This window comes from Leptidea sinapis, chromosome 17, assembly GCF_905404315.1.
Source record: "Leptidea sinapis chromosome 17, ilLepSina1.1, whole genome shotgun sequence".
Taxonomy (NCBI): domain Eukaryota; kingdom Metazoa; phylum Arthropoda; class Insecta; order Lepidoptera; family Pieridae; genus Leptidea; species Leptidea sinapis.
In genome coordinates this window covers 13098487-13113192 of record NC_066281.1, presented here as the reverse complement: position 1 = coordinate 13113192, position 14706 = coordinate 13098487, and the positions used below count along the sequence as shown (strand labels likewise).

At 36.4% G+C, this 14706-nt stretch overlaps 2 protein-coding genes across 2 annotated transcripts in view; one reads left to right on the top strand and one right to left on the bottom strand.

The window, feature by feature from the left end:
- Window positions 1-8405, top strand: part of LOC126968889 (thioester-containing protein 1 allele S3-like) — a 44788-nt gene extending 36383 nt beyond the window's left edge. The window contains exons 21-26 of the mRNA XM_050814026.1: window positions 276-472; window positions 1263-1400; window positions 4237-4409; window positions 5717-5819; window positions 6112-6280; window positions 7061-8405. Of these exons, the coding sequence (XP_050669983.1) occupies window positions 276-472; window positions 1263-1400; window positions 4237-4409; window positions 5717-5819; window positions 6112-6280; window positions 7061-7290 (1010 nt within the window). The 3' untranslated portion in view covers window positions 7291-8405. The remainder of the gene's footprint in view (window positions 1-275; window positions 473-1262; window positions 1401-4236; window positions 4410-5716; window positions 5820-6111; window positions 6281-7060) is intronic.
- Window positions 8406-8418: 13 nt separating this feature from the next.
- Window positions 8419-13866, bottom strand: LOC126969002 (peptidyl-prolyl cis-trans isomerase, rhodopsin-specific isozyme-like). Its single transcript, XM_050814267.1, has 6 exons — window positions 13743-13866; window positions 13468-13672; window positions 12778-12897; window positions 11356-11438; window positions 10087-10226; window positions 8419-8556 (listed from the first exon to the last, which is right to left on the bottom strand). Exons 1-6 carry the CDS (start codon window positions 13806-13808, stop codon window positions 8460-8462), a joined length of 711 nt encoding a protein of 236 aa, XP_050670224.1. The 5' UTR covers window positions 13809-13866; the 3' UTR covers window positions 8419-8459.
- Between the last annotated feature and the right edge of the window lie 840 nt (window positions 13867-14706).

Below are 14706 nucleotides of genomic sequence, written 5' to 3'. Positions count from 1 at the left end.
ATATATATATATACATTTCGCGCCCATTTAAGCGGCAACTGGAAAAGTTGTGATATTTGTTGTTTTTGTTGTTTACTTTTTGTTTTATTAACTACCTAGTCGTAACTATTAATAATTGTAAAGAAGAAAGAAAGAAATGTTGAATTCCACACGTTGTATAACTAGGTCAAAAAACGCTCATGGTGTCATTCATTGTCAACCCACGCCACTTGTGTTATTTTGACCCTCATTATACAACTGTTGCATAATATGACCATTGTATTATTTCACCACAGAAACAACCCTATTTTGGTCACGAAAGCTAGAAGGATCCGAGTGGCGTAATCCTTGGTTGAAAGGCAACAGTCTGGAAGCTTCGACCGCGGCGTGGGGTCTCCGCGCCATGCTTAACTCCCGGCTGGTTGAGGAATCTGTTCCTGTTGCTAGATATTTATTGCAGAGCTTAGGGCCTAAAGACCAAGACCCAGATGTGGTGAGTTATGTCATATAATGATTTCATTGTATATATTTATTTCCGTAGGAGAACCAAAGCTACCGACAGTTGGATGTCGATGATGGGCAGTAAAGTCCTCGAATGACAACCACGTACCGGAAGACGCGCTGTTGGTAGGCCCCCCACAAGATAGACCGACGATCTGGTCAAGATCGCCGGAATACGTTGGATGAGGGCAGCGGAGGACCGATCGTCGTGGATATCTTAGGGGGAGGCTTTTGTCCAGCAATGGACGTCCTACGGCTGAAATGATGATGTGTATACATTTATTTTATTTTAGATTAACTCGTTAGTTAAGTATATTTCTGTTTTCTAATATAAGTTAAGGTTTTTTTTTAATGAAAAATAAGGGACGCGACGAGCAAGACGGCTGAAGGTAAATGATACGCCCTACCCACCCAAAAATTCTGAGCGACACTACAATTGCGCTCGTCACCTTGAGATGTTAAGTCTCATTTGCCCAGTAATTTCAGACTGAAACACAGTAATGTTTCACATTACTGCTTCCCGGCAGAAATAGGTGCCGTTGTGGTACCCATAATCTAGCCGGCATCCTCTGCGTGCCTTAATGTGCGATTTTATAGCTGTTAATTGTATACAAAATATAAGTTAGTTGTTCCAAAACATCGCAATATTAAAAGGCATAAAAGGCATAAAAGGCATTTATTTTCTCAAAATTGATTCCTTTAGAATTCTTTTTGATGTCATTTCTTATACTACTAGATACTACTACCGCTTCGGAAACAAATATAATAAACAAATATTTCAGATAGACGCAGTGGCACAGTTTGCGGAGGCTATCAAGACCTCGACCAAGCTGAGAGTGTCCGTGAACGTGAGCGGTTTTGACGAGCCCCGACAGTTCAACATCGACTCCGACAATGCTCTCATCATACAAACACAGCTGGTAGGCATAATATAAATCTATATTTCATAAATTAACACTCGAACCTGCGTCCTCTCGCGAGCGAGCACTCTTCCACTGAGCCAACCGTTCGAGTGACGTCACGTTCATAGATCTTTATATGTCTTGTTCAACTCTCAGATTGTGGCCTCATCATCAAATCTATATTATTAAAAAATATGATTTTAAGTAGAAATCGCTCTTTTATGTTATTTATACTTTAGTACATGTTATTTATAAATCCGAAGTATTATTTTCATCCATCAGATAGGACAAGTTTCACTGTAAGTAATGTAATCTTTAAACCAATATGTATTTATTTTTTGACGATACAGTAATGAATAAAAATTATATTCAAAATGACTACGATTGGCTTCTGACTTGATAGTTGGATACCATTTTTTTATAAAAATAAGGGAAGACATGAGTAGGAATTTCAGCTGATGGTAATTGATACGCCCTGCCCGTGTCAATACAGTGCCGCTCAGGATTCTTGAAAAAGTCAACAATTCTGAACATCACTACAATTGCGCTCGTCACCTTGAGAGATAACATGGTAAGTCTCATTTGCTCAATAATTTCACTTGGCATCCTGGTAAAGGAGCCTTCCACTGGTCTGACCAGCTTAAAGAACCTTCCCAAAAAATTATAGCTAGTGAGCTACGGCGCCCTTCGGACCGAAACACAATATGTCTAAACACTACTGCTTCACGGCAGAAATGGGCGCCGTTGTGGTATTCATAATCTAGCCGGCATCTAGTGCAAAGGAGGCTCCTACTGGTAAAACTGTCCTCTAAAACTTACCATAATCTATAAATCAAAGTGTTCAGATCATATTGTCTTGACAGGGGCCAGGCTTCAGCTCCTATAAAGTGCGAAACGTTCACTTCCAGCCGAGCCTTGGGCAGTTCGTGCCTTGTAATCTAGATATATACCTATCGAAAGTCCAAAGTCCATTTTTAAAAGCGTGTTGCTAAGAGGTTTCACGACACGATCTAAGACAGTTTCTTGATACACTTTCGCTGAAGTTTGTGAAGAAGGTGTGATCCTTAAATTGAATATATGTATCTTAAAGTAAATAGTTACTGGACGACCGAGCCTTGCCCGGATTTTTACGAAGGTACAAAACTTGAACAAAAAAAACTAATAGGACATCTGGATTCGAACCGGGGTCTTCTGCTGTCCGGATCACCCAATGTCCCATCTGAGCTATTATAGTCTTTTATATAGTGGCGAAATTTATCTTTGTTTTCTAATGTTATTATAGCAGTTTCTCATTAAAACACGGATAAAACTACATTTAAAAAAAAATTAAACCTAGCTAGATCGATTGCTCGCCCCTAAAACTACCTGTATACTAAATTTCATTAAAGTCGTTGGAGCCATTTCCGAGATTCAGATTATAAATACAGGGTGGACCAAAAGTCCGTTTATAATTGGAATGATGATTAAAAAAAACTAATTACAGTAGATCAAAACTGTTTATTGTTTTCGATAGTAAACAAAAGGGGAATTAATTTCTTAAAAATCACATCATCCATATGCAATCCTTCATTATTCTGGCATTGCTGCAATCTAGAGCGGAAATTTTCGATGACAGCTTAACATGTTTCTGTTGAGATGTTTTGGATTTCTGTGCGAATACGATCCTTTAATTCGTCAAAAGTTACTGGGTTGGTTGGCTGGAATGCAGGGGTTTTTGATCACCATGACATAGTGTCACTCCAATAACGACAATTTTGTCTATTAACATGCCCATTTAGGTGGAAGTGTGCCTAGTTGAGAAAAAAATGTTTGTAAAACTGGTGCATCGCTCTACCATTTCGTTCGCAAACTGCAACCTAGTGGCATGGTCCTGAGGCCTTAATTCCTGCACCATTTGGATTTTATAGGAATGTAGACTTAAATCTTTCTTGAGAATGCGGTTTAATACATCATTATCTTGGCACGTTAAGGACAGCAGACCGCTTTCGAGTTGATAGTCCAGGTTGGTCACGAACAGACGATTTTACTCGCTCCACGTTTTCGGGGTCCCTCGACGTTCTAGGCCGGCCAGATCGAGGTAAATCCATAGTTGAACCCGTCTTCTCAAACTTGAGCACCCATTATTTAATTAACACACCTGATGGAGCTTGATTTTTGTGTCGTACCTTGTAATGATTGCAAAACTTTCGTTGAGCTAAGGTCGCAGAATCGTTGTTTCGATAGTACTCGCGTACACAAAATGCACGTTGACTACCGCTAAACGACGCCATGGTACTAAATTCCCATTGGCCGTTCTTGCAATGCGTAACCCCTCCACCCCCCTCCGCCGCCGTTGCTAGACGTGGCAACCAAATCAAATGTAAACGGACTTTTGGTCCACCTGTATAAATTGCTTGTTTAGAGATTTAAGATATGTATCTATATTGTAAATGGTCAGTCTCGTTTTCCGTCAGAATATTCGATAGCCATTAGGCAAACAAGTTAGAAATACTATTTTCATGATTTTTTCTACGCGCTTAAGAACGTTAGAAATGAATTTTTATAAAACGTATTATAAGCTCGCATGTTTGTACCAAATAAATGACTCAATTTCTCCCCAATCGCCTCAATAGTCAACACGAAGGTACCTTCCGAGTCGGTGTGCTATAGCTTTTTTGTTAGTGAGTAAGTGAAAATATCTTTAGACACGCTAAGATGTTTATTTGTTGGATATTGAATGAGACTGAACGCTCGGCTTTATTACACTCGTTTGGAAGGAAGATAAGGAAGATTTGTTCGGTGAGCAAGTAAAACTTGTTTCATATAATTCACCTCGTCTTAATTAACACCATTACTTATTTCTTTTCCTTTTCAGATTCGCAATATACGTTCTGCGCTTGCAGTGACCGAAGGGCGAGGTATCGCGATAGTGGGGATGAGTGCTAAAGGCAGCACCAACGTGACGGCTGCCTGGCCCCGATACATCCTCGACCCTCGAGTGGACCAGGTTTCTACTAAAGACCGCCTTCAACTTTCCATTTGTATCGGGTAATGATGTTATAATTTTTTATAAAAATTTTGCAGATCCAGCAATTCGTTAAAATACGCATCTGGTGTTCTTGCAAATAGTGGAATATTTGCACCTACACCTACTTTTACTGTAATAAATTATTAACAATAACAATATATACATTGCAGATGTACCTGAGATTAATGAAGTAGGCACAATAATTTATTTATTAATACGGCTTTACTCATGATTTCTCGGTGACGGTACCGACAAGTTTAGGACCATTCGGAGGTCCTTCATCAGGGTGAGTGTAGTGGGTTCGCGATAACGTCCCGTCTCTTACTGCATACTCGGGCTCGTAGTGCGCGCCGGGACAGAGGGCGCGGGGTGAAGCGGTGGTAATGACGAGCAAGGTATCACTGACACTATGTCACTATTGGTGCCCACTGGTGCACAATATGTAGTTACAATATCCACTATGTGATCATGGGCACTATGGGTCTTATTGCGAGATGCGTTTTGTAACACTGGTTTCCAAGTAGGTGTCAGAGCCTACCCCTTGTCTCTAGAGACAAGGGTTGGGCTTAAAATTATTTTATATATAAAGCCGTATTAATAAATAAGTTAACAATGTCTCACGAAACTTGTAATAATTTCAAGGCATAATAATGTTTTACCATTCTTATAAAAGGCAACGCAAATCAAAATAAAATCAAGGAATTATTTACAAAATTTAATAATTATTACGTAAAAAAGATTCTTGCCACAATTGTGGAAGTACCTACGTTCTTTCTACGATCTTGTTGTGAAAGCAGTTCCAAATGAAGGTTTTATGTATAATATATTTCTATTCATTTTAAGGTTACATAATATTATAGTAAAGCAAAATCAAATCTTATTATAATAGTATATCGAGTAGAACAATCTATTATCAGAGAAAGTCAGTAGCTGGAGTTATTTTTTTCATTGGTACTCCACAAAAATAAATAGAAAATTGTGATACTGTTACCCAAGGTCATATACCTAGTCTATACACTTGTGTCGATGATTTGAGACCTTTTTCATCAAAGTATGGCTCAGCCACTCCTTCATAGCTAATACCCCAAAAAACCATCACTGAAGTGCTACCTACTCGGTGTATTGCAATCACAGCGATTCGGTTCTCTTTATCACCGCACTCCATTTTATTAGCGCAAAATATTGTACAATGTCTTGGCGCCAAAATGAGAAAAGACAATGAACAATCATATAAAAATGACAGATTCCAAATTCAAATGTAATAATTTGTTTATTTTTAATTGTAACAGTATTCATGGCCAGACTAATTATTATTATGTTTGTGCAGGTTCGTGGCGGTGGGCAATGAGACAGAAGGTGGGCTGGCTCTCCTGACAGTGCAGCTGCCGTCGGGATACCTGGCCGACATCAACACCATCACAGAACTAACGGTGAGTGTGTGTGTAAACATTACTGCTTGTTTGTGTGACGTATTAACTAGATCGGACAGCCTGGGACTAGATTATGATTATTTTATAACATTGACAGTACAATTTTGTATATTTAATAAAAAGAGCCCAAAAAAGGAATCTTCTCTCTCAGAGCGCCATTTGTTTCCGTAACGGTAGTAGTATCTAGTATATTATAAATGACATCAACAAAATTTTTAATAATAACTTCCTAAAATTTAAACCCTATCGACAATTTTATCAAAATGATTAACATAACATATGGTCGTGACAGACGGCGCGACACGTGGTAGGCGCGCGACTGACTGCGGGTGGGTCCCGTGTGTTAGCGTGGCTGCGCACCGGACTGACGGAGCGCTGCGCCACCCTGGCCGCGCCACGTGCCTTGCCGGTCGCTCGACAACGATCTGCCTGGGTCACGCTGCTTGATCTCTACGACTCCAGTAAGAGATATTAATTTATACTTTGGTATTTTTATGAAAATTTTTTTCTTAATTTTGTGCCAAATTTGTTCTCCTACAATACCAGAGAAATCAAATTACAATTTTTTTAGAGACTCGTGTTTGGCCAAAATAGTATACGCCAACGATATGCGCCATTTTATGTCCATAACAAAAGATGTGTTTGGTGCAATTATGCAGCGGCTTACTTCTTAACACGTCTAAGAAGATATTATTTTCGAAGTACATCATTTTCATATCCTTTAATGGCAAAAACAGAAAAAAATGTCATGACTAACCCACGTAATTAATTATCCAACTATAATATTGTCATGAAGATGATAACCAATCTAACAAATGTTGTTAGTTTTGTAAGGCGGGTAGGTATTTATGTGGAATACCACATAACAAGGATAAACCAGGATAAACCATATAACAAGGAATTAAACCACTTTCTACAAAATATGTAAGAAGCCGTGAAGTTTATGCTGCTTTTTTCCTCATCCATCACCAGAAACCACCCAGTCCTGAAATTTTCAGATTTAAATGAAATTTCTCTTAAAAAAACTTTACTTAGGCGTTTTTCTGTTTCCTAAGATTTTAGTTTGAGGTTTAGTTCAGGAGCCATTACAATCAACCTGCTGTTAATTGCCACAATGTTGCCAGTATTTCAGTACCCTTCTACACAAAATTGCATTAGGTACTATTTTATCAAACTGAATTTTTTTTTTATTATTTTTACCAATAGTATACACAATATAATATATATTTTAATTCAATCAGGTCATCGAGCGCGTATGTTCTACCGAGCTATTCCGAGCACTGCGTGTGACGTGTGCCGCACGTGGCCATCTTGTGCTACCGCGTGCGGCTCTGCCGCGTCGCAGCTCGCGGACGAGACCGACCGCGCCGCCGACCGAGATAAACAGAAGACAGCGCCTGATTCCGCGCACAGTCACACCACAACCTATGTGACAGTTCTAATAGCTGCATTGATACTTATGTTAAGTTAACTTTAATAAATTGTGTGTTACCCAATTATGAACAAAAGTAATTCTTCTTTTTGGTTTGCTTATATTTCCAACAGTTTAAGAAGAAGTGCACCCCTGCATGAAGACTTTCTCTCTCCCTCTGCAATCGAATGCAAATAATGTTTAAAATAATTTCAAAATGTTTTTTTTCATTTAATAAGAAAAGTATTTAAATTTCGGTCAGATCCGGTACCAAAAGGCCACACAGTAATAATGACATTTATGTTAAAAATATATTATACTAGCTGACCCAGCAAACGTTGTATTCCCATAAAAAGTAATGAGAAAAAAATCAATAATTAAATTAAAGTTTGTTTTTTTATCTCCTGAGAAAGATAGAAAGATATAAAGATTCTAGTTAGTTATTCATTTTAACCTATTCTTTCAATTTGATTTCTGCACGACAGGGGACACATCGGAAAAAGGAAAAACAAAATTGTTGTTTTTATTTAATTTCGAGCATTTTCATATTTATTCACCTTTTAAACCTTCTCTGGACCTCCACAAATAATTCAAGACCAAAATTAGCCAAATCGGTCCAGCCGTTCTCGAGTTTTAGCGAGACTAACGAACAGCAATTCATTTATATATATATATATATATATATATATATATAGATGAAATATTTTATCGATGAGGGGCATTGTGCTTTTTTGGTGATGATTAGTTCATTCACCAATATGTGTAAGTACTTACCTATGAGTAGGTATGATATTGTGTTGGTTTATGACAAGACTTTATATTTTATCGACAAAGACAACATATTAATTTGTACTAATGTTAATAAGTGTCGACTGTCGCTAGTTATTTATTTCTGAGGTTGTGAATAATAAAAGCAAGAATATAAATTAAAAATATCAATTATAGGTATGTATACTTTGAGTCTGAAGTTTATATATTTTATTATTTATATATACGAAGGATAATGTGATTTGAAATATATAAAATTATTAAATTGAACTTTATATATTGTTTACACAATGACATTAGGTATAAGATATAGCTAAAAGCTCATCAACTAATAGATAATGTATATAAATTTAGTTATAAGAAATATATTTTAACATAGAAGTAAATAGTAAATAAAAAAAACCATAACGAAAAATTTTTTTTATTATTTACCAATACGTGGGTTTCAGTAAATAAATATCTCAAATGTTCATTTTGGTTATCAACCAATGAAAGAAGCCAAGAATTGAGAATGACATGGTCAGTGGAACTCCCGCAGCTCTTAGCCAAGACCACAAACTGAAAAATAAACATAAAGTGTTTGAGTAGAGTTTATCAGGAAAAATAAGAAGTGCAACAACTTACCAGTGGGAGACTCCTTTGCACAGGATGCCGGCTAGTTTATGGGTACCACAACGGTGCCTATTTTTGCCGTGAAGCAGTAATGTGTAAGTACAACTGTGTTTCGGTCTGAAGGGCAGCGTAGCTAGTGAAATTAACTACAAGGCAAATGAGACTTAACATCTTATGTCTCAAGGTGACGATCGCAATTGTATTGCCGCTCAGAATTTTTGTGTTTTTCAAGTACCGGCACTACATTGTAATGGGCAGGAAAATAATCAATTACCACCAACAGAACGTCTTGCTCGTCTCGTCCCTTATATTCATTAAAAAAGAAATCTTAGTTTGAAATTTATTGTATGAATTATTTATTTACGGGTTCCACTATGAGTAATTTGTTATATTTACTATTATTAGTAGGTACACCAACCTCACCAAAGGAGTAAAACATGGCTTTAAGACATGGTCACAAAGCCAGTTTTATTAACCGTGCTTGCTCATGATCATAAATTTGCCACGCTAATGAATGTTTTTTATAGTCTGACAAACACCTGTAGATTTGTGGAAGAGGGGGACAAACGATCATATGGGTTATTTGATGTTAAGTGATTCCCTCCACCCACATTCTCACACTCAACAGTACAGGTATCTCTGGAGCTAGCCTTAGGTGTACGCGCTTTTTTTGAAGGTGACAGGTGTGGTGGACACACCGCACAAGGTTTGTGGTATGTGGAAGAAAGTTCCTTGAAAATCGCACTGTGGAGGATCGCCACACATCCAGATGGTGGGGATGATATCCTATTTTGTGAAGTGTCGTTCGAAGGTGGAATTCGACGGCAGGAATCAGGTGAAACTGCTATTCGGATCACTACTCGTGATACATGCGGACGTCTCTACGCAATGCCAAGGGATGCGAGCCGTTCACAGAACTGGGTCCCAACAATTCGAGCTGCTCAGCGTTGCACTCGGTCAATAATATTATACAAGTGGAAGTTTTTAACGTTTCCTTGACTGAGTACTGAAGATAGGAAAATTAACTCAAAAAAATAATTCCATTATTTTAAAATGAAATAAAACTTCTTACTAAAGAGGATGCCAATACTCCGTAATAAGAGGTGGGATTTTTACTGCCTAAGTAAAAATTTAAATTTTGTTTAGTATGAAACGTGTATTCATTTGATATAAGTTTGAAATAGTAGTAAGTAAGAAAGATTGTTATTTTATTATCCGGCTAAGTTTGAAAGCGAGCAGTTGCTTAAAACGTATTGGATTTCGGCTGTCTCCGTTTTTTGCAAGATTATTGCCGTCATCTGTCAATCTACCAAAGACTGCACCTTTCATACAATCGAGTGAATCGCTATTTTCTTAGAGTTTCGCTAGTATTTTGAATAGTTATTAATATAATCATATTATCGTATCTTTAGTGTTGTACACCATTTCAAACACGTAGTTGTTGGCTGTTTATATGTTTAAGAATAAAGTACATACTCGTATGGATCGTCAGTGATATAAAACGGATCCGTTTCCAGCAAGCCACAGTCTGAGATGTAGACCCGCTTGGTCGGGCGATCGTCAACATCGATGGGAGTATGTTCTATCATATGCACCACGTTCTGACCTTCGACAACCTGAAATTATCAACTTAAATAAGTTAAGCTCAATCTTGGGTCCTTTTTTGTTCCTGGTTTACGTTAATGATTTACCATACCTTATTCAAAATAAACATGATATTATACTGTTTGCTGACGATACATCTTTGTAATTTAAAATAAAACGCCAGCAAAAAAAATTCTGTGAGGTTGACGAAGACATTGCCGAAGTAGTAAATTGGTTTAATGTTAATAAATTACTTTTAAACGAAAGGAAAACAAAATGTGTAAGGTTCACACTTCCAAATATAAAGCACCAATCAACACCTCTAAAAATTAATAATGACAAACTTGATGTAGTAGAAACGACAACATTCCTAGGCATTACATTAGACTTGCAGCTACAATGGGGTGCTCATATAAAAGACTTATGTAATCGACTTAGCTCTGCAGTATTTGCGATAAAAAAAATTAGGCAGCTGACAGATGTTGAAACGGCTAGACTTGTATATTTCAGCTACTTTCATAGTGTCATGTCTTACGGAATTATGTTGTGGGGTAGGGCTGCAGATATTGAAAACATATTTATGCTGCAGAAAAGAGCAATTCGAGCAATCTATAAAATGCGTTCAAGGGATTCATTGAGAGAAAAGTTTAGTGAAATTAATATTATGACAGTACACTGCCAGTACATATACGAGAACCTCCTATACGCTCATAAAAATATTAGCCAATTTAAAAAGAATAGTGATGTACACAGTGTCAATACTAGAAACAGACATAAACTCGCAATTCCATCTACTAGGCTCCGTAAAATTGCTAAATCTTTTATAGTGGATTGTGTTTTTTTTTTTAATAAACTTCCAAATAAAATTAAAATATTACCTATTAAAATATTTAAATGTGTCATAAAAAATAAATTAACGTCTAAGGCCTATTATAATGTGAAAGATTATTTGAATGATAAAGATAGTTGGAATTAATGTTCTAAATTTTGTTAATGAATATTGTTATACTCATTAGAATGCTATTATTACTTTTGTATTTCATCCTGACTTGCACTAAATAACTTATAAAATTTTATAGTGAATAAAGATTTTTTGACTTTGACTTTGAATTAATCATTGTAATACATGTACGAGGACACCTGAGCTCATAAAATACGTACTTTTCCAATGACTGTGTGTAGCCCGTCCAACCAAGGTGTTCCTTTCAAGGTTATGATAAACTGACATCCATTCGTGTTCTTTCCTGTAATTATATACATATTATGTTTGAAGTGAAACTTCTTTAGAATCCTTGTGATTTGAAACTCAAAGAAACGAAAAAGCGAGACGATAGAGACAGAAACAGAGAAGGAGATAGAATACGTTACACGTTAAATTAAAATTAATAATAAATAGTGCTTTGGTACCAGGCGATCATAGTTAGAGCCAGTACCTACCTAGAAATGACATAGGCCTGAGACGGACACAGGCAAAAAAAAAAGGCTCGCTTATGGGTGTGGAGTTAAGAGATCCAGGTCACATGAATGGGCTGTATATGTTCAAAAACAGCCAATTATTTTAACATTGTTCTCATTTTCATTCTGTGGTCTGCTAAGTTATTTTTTATCAAAAATATTACTATTATAGTTTCTGCCATGATTGTTATAAGTAATAAGTAATTAATAATCTCATTATTTGATCCGCACTTTATGTACAACTCACACTTCTGCGATATTTTTTCCGTTTAGTTATAGCTTTTTAAGTTTGTTTACCAAATTAAGTTTGAGAGGCTTGTAGATATGTATTATAAATCTCTTTTTAAGATAATATGTTCTTCATTGGTTTATTTATTCCTCTAAGCACACCACATCATATACAATACAATGTTTTAAGTCATATGTTACAATTTGTTGTCCTAAAGTATACGACAACTATGGTGAACACAAAAATTACAAAAAATACACATTAAAAAATAAAACTAATAATATGGCTACAATAAAAAAACTAAATAAGAAATAAAAAAGTAGTAATTTTAAACTTTGCCTATTAATTGAAATAAAAGAGAGAAAAATGAAAAACTATATATTTGAATATGCAGATTGAGTACCAGCTTAGTTAGTAACCAGCACTTATTTAAATCTGACCAGCCCACAACCGAAAATATTAAGGTGTTAATTAGTTTCGTTTAACTTATTGTAACTGGAGTGGCAGTGGGCAGGGCACGTAGCTCGACGGACAGATGGCCGTTGGAGTAAAGTCCTCGAATGGTGACCACGTACCGGAGGACACAGTGTTGGTAGGCCCCCACAAGATGGACCGACGATCTGATCAAGATCGCTGGAATACGTTGGATGAGGGCAGCGCAGGACCGATCGTCGTGGAAATCTTCGGAGTGGTCACCTTCCGGCTGATGATGATGAACTGATGAACTTATTGTACTCGCGAAGAGAAGCGAAAGGCGCCTGAATTCCTATGTTGGTTTTTACCGTCATTCCCTTGATTAATATAGGTATAATTAAAATTACCACTACTTAATGGCCCTTGCGTAACTTGCATTTGGACGATGCGCACCCTTTTAATTGGAGCTACGAACGTGTACGTACCTTTATTAGCCATTGAAACAAAACCAGCAAGAGTGTGTTGGGTGTCCAAATTTTCATCATCGAAATACTTTCCATAAATACTAATCGAACCACTTCCATTGTCAGAAACCACATCACCACCTGAAATAAAAAAACACAATTTTAGCCATACTTATAATGCTCCAAACGATAGCCACTAAGCTAGGATAAATACAGTTAGTTAATTTATGTGTAAAAGCCTATACGCGTTTTCAATTACAAATTAAATATTTATTCATGTTAATTAATTCGGTGTACCAACAATAACTCAACTAAGCCAGTGGGAGGATGCCGGCTAGATTTTGGGTACCACAACGGCACATTAATGTGTTTCGGTGTGAAGAGCACCGTAGCTAGTAAAATTACTGGGCAAATGATATTATCTTATATCTCAACGTGACGAGCGCAATTGTAGTGGCGTTCAGAATTTTTGGGGTTTTTCAATAATCCTGAGCGGCACTGCGTTGTAATGGGCAGGGCTTATCAATTACCATCAGCTGAACGTCCTGCTCGTCTCGTCCCTTATTTTCATAAAAAAACATTTATGTTCACTATCATTCGAAATTTAAGTTGGTTATTTTAAAAATACTCACTGAGCGTGACGCTGCATGACAGATACTACATATTACCACATGGTATCATCACATTAAAAACAACGTATAATAAAGGTACCTTGAACTATAAACCTCTTTAGAATCCGATTGATACATGTTCCTTTATATGACTTCCCTTTTATTCCCTTCGTTGCAAGTACTTTAAAGTTTTTCACTGCTTTGGGCGCTAAATCACCAAATAACCCAATAACAACTCTGCCTAACGCTTTATCTTCGCTTTGAAAGTCGAGAAATACTTTGTCAGTGACTCTAAATTCTCGGGCCTGAGGAAAATAAAATATATTTCACACCACCATTACGTTTAAATATTAAAGAAACTTATAAAACACGTACGTTTATATAAGTAAATAAATTCAAAAGAGCTACTATACTATAAATGCGAAACAAATGTAAATTCATATCTGATATTTATAAGGCTATAAAATCTCAAGCGCGAAGAGTCGCGACATAAATTCTGTATGAATGTTTGTGGCATTTTTGCTTCCTAATTGAATTAAGTATTGAAGAATCCGTAGAAGTGTATGACTTAGTACGTCCATTAAACAGAACCACTAGCGCGACTGGTGTGTTCTTCTTCAGTTGACATTCCAGGGGATATTATGTCCTACCAACTTAATTATACCTTCCTACTCCCCACCAAAATTAGAAAATTTGAGCAATAAGCATATAAAACTCGAAGTTATCTAAAACGGCTTGAACGATTTAGATGAAATGTTGAGTCAATCATAAGATAATCGCTAAATAATCTTGTAATCTTTATAGGGATCGATTCAACGGATTTTTTGTTGTTATTTATTTGCTCGTTAATGGGCCACAGTGAATCATGACCTTAGATATAATATATTTTCGAAAAGATCAAATAATATCATGATAAAATAATGATAGCAGATAAAAGTTTGATACAATTCAATCGGAACCTTACATTCAGTTTATATGAAATTCTTAACATGTATATGTGCTTGTGTCATAACCAAGTTTTTATGAATGCATCTATCATAATAGGCTAATGGAAAATAATATAATAACGTTTAAATTATTACCTACGTACCTTTAATACCTAGTTAAGTATATTTTGTAATAATAATAAGGTCAGTGGTGCTACAATGTGGGAGATAATAGGTTATGTTGGGGAGGAGACTTTGTGCATAGCTGTCTTCATTGTGGGATGAACGTCAGTCTTCTAGCGACCTTAAAATGGAACACTGAATTATTAGGTACTTATTAATATTTTTAAGATTTTATAAAATACAACTTATGCCCTACACCTAGGTACCAACTAAAACATGGAGTCTACAGA